Below are 12026 nucleotides of genomic sequence, written 5' to 3'. Positions count from 1 at the left end.
AATATAGATGAATATATATGTACATATATGCGGCACTCAAGCCGAGAGTTAGCTTCGCTACTCACATGCATTTTATCGTCCTGATAGATATGTCCAATGTTTTCAATAACATTCGCATCTGTCATGTGCTCATAGGGCTGCTCTCGGGCGAATGTCAATATCTCCCATAGGGTAACGGCAAAGGACCAAACATCCGATTTGGTGCTGAATTTGGCCTGCAATTAAATGGTGGTTTTTTTTTTTTTTATATTAATATAAAACGTCGAATATGGCCGAAAGGCCTTTCGTTTATTTTTGTTTGCATGGCTTTTGGCTTAAGGATTTTACGGTAGCTGTTGTTGCGCGTCGACACAAAAGCCATTCATGTGCATGCATATCCTTTAAGGCAACTTTTGCGCTTTTTAATAAACATATGTATAAATACCAAAGAGCATCTCAAACCCATTTGCCAACCCTTTGCCCATTTGCCCTTTTGCCACTGTTGTTGCCGTTCATTTGCCCCAAAGGCAATGGCACAACTCTAAAAGCTGCTTGTAGAACCTTGTCTAAAACACACACACAAACACACACACACACACACACACACACACACACACACACACACACACACACACACACACACTTGCATAAACAACAACAATAATAACAACAACAAGCACGCTTTATGGTCTAGATCTAGTGCTATATATGCGTGGGCATATCCATGGGTTTATATCCTTGCCATTTTATTCTCCCCCCGCTTGCTGCTCCACGCAGAAAACTTCATACATGTCCTTTTGTCTGTGCGGCTGTCTGCGCCGTTTTTCATGTAGTTAATTAATTTATTTAGTGCGGTTTTTCGCTCGGGGATTTATAAAATATTTTCCTCCGTTTCGGTTGTATTTTCGTTTTTATTTTTTATTCTTTACTTTTAATTTTTCTCGTTTTTAGTTATTTATTTGGCAACAAATTTGTACTCTTTGCCATTTTTAGTGCAAATTAAAGTGCTGCTTCCCCCTTTCAGCGGAGCGGAGAGCTCTGGCATGTCAGTTAATTAAAATGAAAACTTTGTGTGCCTAAAAGCTTCATTTTTTTTAGACATACTCATTTAAAGGCTGAAAACGAATAATTATAATTAATTATAGTTGCACATTTAAATGGGGTTTTATCAGAAAGAAATGCAATATTTCCGATCCCTGTTAAATGTGAATAAGAGAGTAATGGGAATACCATACCAAATCGTAAACTAAACCGATTAAGATAATTATTCTCTAGAAAACACTATATTAGCTTTATTCCCTTTACTTTAACGGTTTGTATGCAGACTACCCGGCTAAAGTAAAATATGAAAAGTGATTTTAAAAATATAAGCGCTTTTTGCTTATTCATGCTGCCGTAATAGACTTATTATAATGTGGCTCGCAGAACTTCAAGACCGGAAAAGGTAACTGACATAAATCGCCAGCTTAAAGAGGCAGCAGAAAAAGCAAATTAAAAATAATTAACACAATTACAACTCATTTTGCTGTCAAGCTGCTTGAAGGATCGGCTAGCCCACTGCCTAACTCTTGGAACTGCTTGGTATAAACCAGAGCGAGTTTGAGGATGCAGGGTTAATGGCAAAAAGACAGAGGGAAAAGAGAGTGAACACTGTTCATTAATTTATAATTATAAACTTGTGCCACATTGCACAATTCATGCAGTAAATGAGCAAAGCAAAAATGAGTATAAAAAATTCTGAACAAGGTGCATTTGTTAGACTGAAACACGGTTGAAGAGGGAGGAAAGAAAGGAATTGAACTTACCAGCAGGACACTCTCCCAGGCCATCCAGCGTATGGGCATTGGCTGCGTCTGTCGGCCCGTGGTGCCCTCCAGCTGGCAATAGTCCGACGCATAGGCCGAACGGTTTATCACAGTGCCAATGGAACAGACCTTGACGCTCAGCTCGGGTCCAATGATGCAACTTCTGCAATAGAGATTACAAAGAAAGAGAGAGAATTTAGCTGAAGATTTGGCATCAGAAATCTATGGCAGCATTGAAAATTCAATTAAAAATACCAGAAATTAAATAAACAAACACTTCCGCAGGCTAAAAAGGCAACCAGAGTCAGGATATGCTCCTTGCTGACACGAGCTGATTGCTTCGTCGTCGTCGTTTCCACAATTTCGTGCCACCACATGCCCATTCCCAGCCATGTCGTCGCATGCATTTCAAATGAGCTTCGCTGTCAAACAAACTCCCCCATCATATGCTCCGCTCCCCCCATGGACATTTTGCCATTGCCTGCTGTGCGCTTTACTTGAAGGGGTTGCATGTGTAGTTATTGTTGTCGCTTCTTACGTTTTAAAAGGTATTTGCAACTTGTTCAGGGAGTTTGCAACGCTTAAGCTTCAGATTTCTGGCTAAGCAAGAATTTGGAAATATGTTTAAGTGTTAAAGAATAATGTGTAATTAAATCATTTTTCTTTCTTATAAGCATTCGAATATATGAATTTTAAGAAAAATTAAGTTTTCACTGTGAAGTTGAAGTCAGATACTTTACAAGTGCCTCCTAATTTATTAATAAATATATGGCTATATTCTTGAAGTAACGATTCCTAGATTATATTGATTGAAAGTCTGTACTTGACGATCTTTAAGCGAACTATTTACAATTTATTAACAAAAGATCTGATTAGTATTTAACTTTATTACACTTGTATATATTGAATGAAAGCTTTACAGAGTTGAGCTCTTGCTAAGACTTTAAAGGGTGTTTACGAATCAGTTTTGCCCATAGCTATTGTTTTCTGTTGCTTGAGGGCATTGCCGGTGCAAAACAGATTTTACGTTACGTTTGGAAGCTGGCAAGTGGTCAGTCCGCTGAGTGCTGACTGCTGAGGACCCGAGGGCAACAGCAGGAGCAGCAGCATCAGTTGGAAGCTTTATATTTTTGTATTATTGTTTCAGTCGCAACCCCATCTATCCAAACAGGAAGCCGAAAGAGATGAGTCTGAGGCAGTATAACAAAAACTGGGGGATCAACAAACGTTGAAGCATGACTGAAAATGACAATATAAGCGGAGTGTAGCTAGAGGACCGTGTAGATTGGGTTGGCCTGGGGTTCGGCCTGCGCAGGGGAAGTGCCGTAAATGAAACCATGAAATGGTAAACACAATCAACATTTGATATTGAGCAAAACGGAGTGTGCCAAAGTTAAGTAAATACGGCGACAGTTGAGGTTATGACTGATGACATACCTTAGAGGACAATTGAGAAGTTGAAAATATGCGAATGGATGCAAAAAATATGAAGAATGCGACAAATGTTCAACTGGGAATGTCAGTAAAAGCAGAAAATATGTTGAAATTGTTGATAAAGGGATTTTTAATGAGCACAATATTTTTCATACTTTTTTTGCACTGGACTGGAGAACAATGCCATGACAAAGCAGCTTCAGTATTGATTGAGAATATAAAATGAAATACCTTTTAAAGGATATACGATATTATCAACTATAAAGAAAATTCAGGAATTTAACAGAATGCAGTTAAATATTTGTTAGATTTGAAGAAAATAAACATAAAAATTAGAAGAAAGACATTGTTAAGCAAGCGACATTAGAATATTGGAATTCAACTTATCTCAAATTGCATCAAAAATATATTTAATGGCCACAGATCTAGTCAGTTATCGTTATAGAGACTATCGCACATCTGTTTCATCATCAAGAACAACAATTCATTAACGGAAATGCAATCAAGTATGCAAAGACCCTGCAAAACCTGACAAACCTGACGGGGGGCTAACCAAATAACTGACGCAGGGCCAGCGGGCAAAATGAACTGCACCCACACCAGCCCACATCCATTTGACGAAAACCGGGCATGGATATTACACATAAGCAGACAGGTCTGACGTGCATAATTTCCTGTTGTTCGCCTGCCTCTTAATATCAATGAAAAAGGATATGAAGTGCTGTCATATTACAAATAAAATGTCTGCCTCAAGTGCGCCATCGTCAAGCTCGTGTCTCGTTGCTGTTCGTCATGTAATGCGTTTAGCCCAAATCTCAAACCACACCACAGCCACACACACACACACACACACACATGTTAGCTGGAGTTAGAACCACCCTCTTTGGCGGACAGTTTCTGATTTCGTGCGTTATAGATTTCGATTTTGAAGACGCGCTTTGCCAAAACCAACAACAATTGAATTTGAGTTGAGTGAAAGGTTTAATTTTCAGCTGACATGCGATGCGGGGCAGAAAGGAGGGCGATATGAATGTGGTATATGACGCAGTTGCAACATGGATCGAGTGTCGCTTGTTGAGTGACTAGTTAAGTAGGCTTGTCTAGGCAGTTTATGTACGGGCTAGGATTTCCATTTCAATGCTCTTGACATCTATTGACAGCGACACTGACACGTGTCGAGGTTTTGCCGAGGGTTAAAACAGAAGCTGCCCCCAGATCCTTGTCTCCATCTTATATAAGAAGTATCTGCTTGATGTCTTCAAATTGGCCGATTGATGCCGAGTGTTGCTATTAGCTGTCTTTATTTTAAAGTGGATTGTGGTTAAACATATATATATGGGACTTTAATATGATTAACATGCGACCATTGGGCTTAAAACAAAATATGCAAGAGACCAGGCTATTAACCCAATTAAATGCACACATACACACACACATACAGCTCGACCATAAATTTGGTTAAGAAAATTATACCGTAAAATAAAACGCTGCCATGTGCCATGTGGAAACTGGCGCAGAATCAGCGTCAATTAAACTGCGCCATAAAAATTTGTAAGCTGACCAACAAATTTAAGCGGCCAAATGGTGGAAGAGCTCCTAAAATAAAACAAGACACAAATTGGAGACTTTCAAAACGTACAATAGCCCGACAAATATATACACTGCATACAATTTGCTAAGTTAATTTGATTTGGCAAATACATTTAATATTTCAATAAGTTATTTGAATATTATTTGAATTTTACCAGCGCAAAAGTTTCATGTGCTATATTTATTTTAAGCATATGTCTATTTTATTTTCCTTATTTTTTTTACATAAATATATTTTATTTTTTTCAGGCCTCATTTTCAATTTTTAGTCAATTTATGTTTAAATAACCATTTAGTTCAATTTAGAACTTCAATATTTTTTATATTAAGCTTCTTAAAGCTCTTCATAATGTTGTTTATTTTTAATGTGATGAATGGAATGAATTTAGCTGAAAGCATCGAATCAAAGTTTTATATAGTTTTTTGCTTTGTCAAAGATAACATCAAAGTACATATACCCCATTTTTGGCTAGTATATAATTTTTACAACAAAATGGCAGACAATGGACAATAGAGTGGCTAGTTCGGGTCCTTGTTTTCGCAACTTTCACTAACAAGCTGTGTGCCAGAAACAGAAACAGCAACAACAACAACAACAACAAACCATATATTGTTCCAGTTTTTGGTTCAGTTTTTATTTTATTTTTTATTTTTAGCTGGCAATTACAAGCATATTAGGTTAACACAAATGCACAACAAAATGTCCTTGGATTTGCGACAATAAAAAACCAACGGAGAGATAAAAAAGAGAGCGAAAAAAAAATAACAACAGCGAGCAAAATAAAAAAAGAAGAAAAAGAAAAGAATAACGAGTACAAAACGCAATAACAATAAATTGCATGCGACTTGCGGCGCACTTTTAAAATGTGTCAGAAAAACATATAGTTATGGGTTTTTAGTTGCCCAGAGCCCGGGCAAGGCAGCCCACACCACAGCACACACGGCCCATCCACAGGCCACGATACACCATACATAGCTGTGTAGCAGCATACTGGCCTGTATTTGCCACAAGACGCGACGCGATGCGAGCAAAATAAATAAAATAGCTGGCAGCAAGGACAAATAAACGACTTTGGGATTTGCTTTGGCATTGGACGCGAAGGCGGCAAACGCGTCTTGCCAGTTGGTTATAAATTAGAAAAACAGCACCATGTGCCCGGCCACTGGGCTTAAAGCGAGTTAATTAAAGTCCCAGACAAAATGATGGCCATTAAAAACACGCCATGGACATTAAGTGCATCAACTAGAGTGCCCACTGACCAGTTGTCAGTCAGAACGTCGGCCTCAGTTCAATAAACTAAGAAAACAAACAATTAAACTCAAGTCTGATGAGTGGTTGAGGTCAAAGGGTGGCCCGAGTGGGCCAATACAAACGGGTCTCACAATCAACCACCAATAAAGTCAAATGCCGTTAGGCGTTATCCCAGAGCATATGGAAGTACTGCTTGATATCGATTGAAAAAGTTAAGTTAAGAGGTTGAGCTTCGGCAAATAAGAGGTATCAGGCTTATATGGGTCACTATTTTCCCATTTTCATGGTGAACAGCTTTAAGTACGCGTTTCTCTTTATTTACCATTTAAATTGCATGTCCTAACATGAGGTATCAGTTCTTGCGAATTTCAATCCAACTATATACTCTAATCCGTGTACGAATCCTTGACAAATATATCATAGCTAGACAAGACAAGAAAGGAGTGTATCACTTAAACGATAGCTTCCAATTTGAGACTCTATTTAAGGTTTTTAGAGTTTTTAAATTTTGGTATTAGTGGTTGCCGTAAAACACAATTTAAAAATCGTATTTAAATGATCCATTGACACAGTTTTTGTTGCGTGCCGCCCCCTTTTGTGTTGTTTGTTTATTATACAACAGAAAAAAGCAAGGCCACAAAGCAACTGCAATCAGTTTGAAAAACAAACCAAAGCACCAGCTCTTGACTATCCTTGATATCAATGGCCAGTGTACGAGAACGGACAAACGCCAAACTCTGGACATAACCATTACTGGTGGTTGCGAAGGCTAGAACATATTGTCAAAGGACATCATCAACATAATAGACAAGCTGTAGCCACAAAAACGGATGTTAAATTGAAAAAAAAAAAAAATAACCAAACCAAAACCAAAACTATGAGAAGGAAATACATGGTTGTTCGGGACCAAACGAGCTTATAAGCTTATGAAGGAAACGGGACAGCGTGCCGCACTGGAGTGGACCGCGCACAGCCTTAGCTTTCCACTCAATTGAAACGCTTGAATGAATGAAGGACGCCAGCGAAATAACAACAATACAATACAACACACCAGCTGAACTGAGCTTTTTTATCACTTGGACAGCATCAGTCGATGTTCCCGCTTCTCATCCATTGTGTGTGTGTGTGTGTGTAGCCAACAACTATTATCATTTGCTCTGGTCACACACGCACAGAGACCCAAAGACACACATATAACCACGAGCGCTTGCCGAAGGGACCTTTGCCATTGACAACAGCTAAAAGGAGCACAACAAAAAAAAAAGATGGAGAATGGGTTGGGAAGCCAATGGAGCAACCAGCTACAAGCACATAATAGGCCATTTGGACAGCACTTGAGGGTCAAGCCGTAATGTATGCTAATGATTACGGTGAAGAGTTATGCCCCAGCATCGATGGTTGAAGGGCACGACTGGGCCTCATTTTGCATTTATGATTCTTTTTTGCATTGCGTGATTGATTTTTCTTAAACAGTCTGAACTTTGATTTAGTTAGCTTAAAGCTAATAGCAAAGCGGGTTATGTAGAATCAACTCAACTTTAAGTTGAGTTTGAAAATCAACAATATTGTGAGCAGAGAACAGCTTAGGGGGGCAACTATGATATCTCTCTCCCTTTTTTCTCTCTCGCTCTTCTATGAGATTCTCATAACTTCAAATACGGTTTAAGGATCTTTGAGATTTACATTTTTAGGAAGTGATTTTCCCTGTTTTAATTACCAGATCAACTTCTGAGATAGCCGCAATTTAAAGCAATAGCTTTTCGAGTGCTGTTTGGATGTATTTACACGGAAATTGGCAGCCTTTTAACCTATTTGCATGCAGCTGACATATGGCCATTAATTAAAACATCAACACCATCCTCCCCAAACAGTGTTACAACAACAACAACAACAACAACAACAAATACAAGACAAGCAGAAACAGCAGCAAAACATCGCCTGGAGACTTGCGCAACAATTTCACATGTCAACGCATGCAAAAATTGTTACCAGCGGGGAAAAAGAAGATAGGGAAGGGACGCAGGGTGACTCTGTAGCAAACCGTGTGAAATGTGATCAGGTGGAAGCAAATGGTTGCCCTTGCCAATAAGGGTCAAATAGGGCGGGATCGGGGGCTATATGCATTTAACCCTTGACAACGCGATGCGTGCAAATAAAATGAAATGGAGTTGTTGTTGTTTTTTTTTTGTTTTTGCTGTTGTTGTTGCTGTTGCTGTAGCTGAACCTGGAAATGCTGCTGACGTTGTCATGACACTGGCGGACACTTGGGGAGACTCTGGCTGTGAAACACTGGCTGCGCCGGGCAGGAAATAATGTGCAGCCAGGCGGAAGTAGTTGCTATATCCAAACGTATTGATTGACTTTGAATGCAACTCGATGTCTGTCGTCGACGCTGCAGTACAAACCCTGTTGGACCAAGTACATGCCGCAGCCGCCAACGCTGCGCCCGCACATATCTACTCAGCCCCTACAAGCCAGCGGCCAAGGACGTTTTCCCCCATATTGGAAGGTCTTCTCGCCCTAAAAAAGCGACTGAGGAGGGAGTATGTCCGTACCCAGGACCCCACGATTGACAGGATCTATCGTCGTATTGCTAACAGGGTCAGGAAGGAGCTGATTATCTCGAAAAGAAATGCCACAGACACCATGCTGGAGGAAGCAACGGCAGACGAGAGCTCCAAATTCGCGCTGTGGAAACTTAGCAGTCGATACAAGCGGCAAGCTGCGCCAAAGTTCCCCGTTCGACTTCCCGATGACACCTGGGCCAGATCACCAATGGACAGAGCCGAAGCCTTTGCCTGCAACTTGGAGGAGCGCTTCAAGCCGTTTGAGACCGCATCGCATGCAAGGATACAGCGAGTCGCGCAAACCCTGGAGGCGCCACTCCAAATGTCACTCCCTGTATCGCCAATCACCTTCCAAGAAGTAGAGCAGGAGATGAAGAGATTAAAAAGCAGCAAAGCCCCTGGGGAAGATCGGTTGGACAACCAGACAATCAAGCTACTGCCATACAAGGCGGTGCTTTTTCTCGTCGCCATTTTTAATGCAGCTCTTCGGCTAGGTTACTTTCCAGTGGCTTGGAAGAAGGCACATATAATCATGTTGCACAAGAGCGGAAAGCCCCCTAATCAACTGGGATCCTATCGCCCCATCAGCCTCCTGCCTGCCTTTGGTAAGATTCTGGAAAGGTGCATCCTCAGAAGGGTCCTGGATACCCCGGAAATAAAACGCTTGATCCCGAAGTTCCAGTTTGGGTTTCGACTCAAACACGGTACCCCTGAGCAACTACATCGGGTCACAAATTATATTTTGGACGGCTTTCACAGGAAAGAGTATGTGGTGGCAGCATACCTTGACATCCAAGAAGCCTTCGACCGGGTGTGGCACGCAGGACTCCTCTCTAAGATAAAGGACAAATTGAATCCGCAGCTATTTAGCACCATTGCGAGCTTCCTAACTGAGAGAACCTTTCAAGTGGTGCAGGATGGAGTAGCCTCTCAAACCAAACGCATAAAAGCGGGCGTTCCACAAGGCAGCGTCTTGGGTCCCACGCTATATAGCCTGTTTACACATGACATGCCCACAGCAAATGCAAGCAGACGGAATGATCGGCAGGACCTTCTGGTGGCCACGTTTGCTGACGACACGGCAATCCTTGCAAAAAACAAATGTGTGTACGTGGCAACTGACCTCTTGCAGGAATACCTCAAGCGATTTGAAAACTGGGCTTGTAGATGGAACATCGCAGTGAACCCTGGAAAGTGCGCCACGGTTACCCACACTCTACGCAAGGACTCATGCCCCGGACTTTTTCTTCATGGTGAGCTTCTAGAGCAATATCGTCAACACAAGTACCTAGGTGTCACTCTCGACAGACGACTTACATTTAGTAAGCACGTCTCTGCAGTAACGAGCAACATCAAATCTAAGATAAGGCGAATGAGCTGGCTCCTCAACTCCAAAAACAAACTCTCGCTCCGAAACAAGGTCCTAATCTACAAGGTAATCCTTGCCCCAGTGTGGCGTTACGGGCTTCAAGTTTACGGTATAGCTGCAAAAACACACCTGAACAAAATTCGCATCATTCAGGCCAAAACCCTGCGCAAAATAACTGGAGCCGAATGGTATATTCGCACACGCGACATCGCCAAGGACCTCAAGGTTCCAATGGTGGGCGACATAGTCAACAGGCAAGCAGCGAGCTACTCAACAAAGCTCCACAACCATCCAAACATCCTGGCGAGGAGCCTGCTAAGGAGGCGAAGAAGAAGGCGACTGAAGAGGACCTACCCAACCGACCTAATCGATCGTTATGTATAGGTGACAAGCTTCGTTAATTACACCAAAATATGTTTCTGTAATCTGTTAACCTAATTGTATAACTAATTGTAAAACCACAATCATCGCTAAGCTAAGTAATTATGTCACTCTGATAAAAGTTGCTAACATAGAGTAACAGGATACCAGATTTCTTAATAAACAAAATATAAAAAAGATGTCTGTCGAATGGGGCCCATAAATGGAATCAAAGTTGGCCAACAAAAGTCAAAAAGTTTTTGATTCGACTTTGCAAGGCTAATGAGTTGAGTGAGTGTAAAATTGGATGTATATATAGGTGAAAAAGGAGAAACGCAATTTGAATATAGATTGGCAGATTACATAATTACACACTTGCACAGTGTGTTATGCATTTCATAATGGAAACAAATTATCGTCACTTTGTTGGCTAAGTAGATTCCTGAGTAGATCTTCTATTTAACGACCTTTGCTAAAATTAGAACATGGTGTTGCTCATGTGCAAAATATCTCGAGTTATTTGACAGCCAAAAGCTAATAATCCCAGCAAAGGTTTGCGCTAAAACTAGTTGAGATTTTAAGACAATTTAGAAGTGTCTGATAAGTTAAGCTTATGTAGCATACTTTTGCGATTTGACTGTTCTTGAACTTGGTCAACGAAAAACTACAATACGAGATACTATCTTCTTCTATCGAAAGAGTATTTAGTAGCAATTTGAGCTTACAGAAGGCTTAGCTAACTGGAAAGTAAAAAACTGTGTTATAAAAAAATGTTAATTTATTTATTGTGAAAATGCAAAGAGCTTTTACATGTAAAGCTTTAAATGTAAATCGTGTATGTAAATAAAATACGCATAAATTTCTGTTGTTTGTTTATATGTTTTTTATGCCTTTGGACTGCTAAACCATTAGCTTTATAGGGTGGGCGTTATATCAAATCAGTGCACGCTGCTTAAAGGCAACGCCTTCTTATTTTTTCTAGCTAGTGCCACGCCCATTTTGTTGCTTCATTAGTGCGTCGTCGTCAGTTTGAGTGATGTGCCTGGGTTCTTAACGGCGACTCTCGCACAATTCGCTATAAATTTGCATTTATGCAAATCGCCCTGCATTCGAGGGCTTTCACTTTAACTACTTTCACTGCAATGCCAGAGGCTCGCGGGTGACTGCGCGTCTAAGCGAAGTGCCCGCCGGGGCCCCTTCCACGCCCACAGGCCACCTGCTGTAAAACTAACTAACTACCGTAAACTCCAATTGTGAGCAGCGTTGCACTTGGCAACGTTTTATGTTTAATTTATGCGCTTTTTTTTTTTAGTATTTTTCTCTGGGATCTTGACTTGAAATTTATTACTGTTCTCTCTGCGCGCGCAGTAATTTTCGTTTTTCAAATTTAGTGACTTTCACTTTTCCACCTTTCCAAAAACAATTTTTGCATGTTTCTCGGCAATTTTGTTGATGTTGTTGTTATTGTTGTTGTTTTCCATTGTTGCAAGTTGATTTTTAATTAAAATTTCGCTGGGTTGAAATTTATTTTATTTTTTTTGTTTGTGGTTGGAGGACGCCGCCGTTTTAATGTTGATTTTATGCAAATGACAATTGATTGAAAATTTTAGCTGTGTGTAAAAGAGAGACAGAGTGTGTGTGTTCGTGTGTGTTGATTGAAGGCATATTAA

At 40.5% G+C, this 12026-nt stretch overlaps 1 protein-coding gene across 2 annotated transcripts in view; it reads right to left on the bottom strand.

Annotated features, from left to right (window-relative positions):
- The window catches only part of Ddr (discoidin domain-containing receptor 2), a 133948-nt gene that overhangs the window by 2610 nt on the left and 119312 nt on the right, over positions 1–12026 (bottom strand). For both annotated transcript variants that reach the window (XM_032437903.2, XM_002051307.4), the window contains exons 15-16: positions 1785–1947; positions 66–215 (exon numbers count right to left, since the gene is read on the bottom strand). In XM_032437903.2, the coding sequence (XP_032293794.1) occupies positions 66–215; positions 1785–1947 (313 nt within the window). The remainder of the gene's footprint in view (positions 1–65; positions 216–1784; positions 1948–12026) is intronic.

The sequence above is a fragment of the Drosophila virilis genome, chromosome 4, assembly GCF_030788295.1.
Source record: "Drosophila virilis strain 15010-1051.87 chromosome 4, Dvir_AGI_RSII-ME, whole genome shotgun sequence".
In the NCBI taxonomy this organism is placed as follows: Eukaryota; Metazoa; Arthropoda; class Insecta; order Diptera; family Drosophilidae; genus Drosophila; species Drosophila virilis.
Note: the sequence above shows the minus strand (reverse complement) of the source record. Positions and strands in the feature narration are given on the sequence as shown.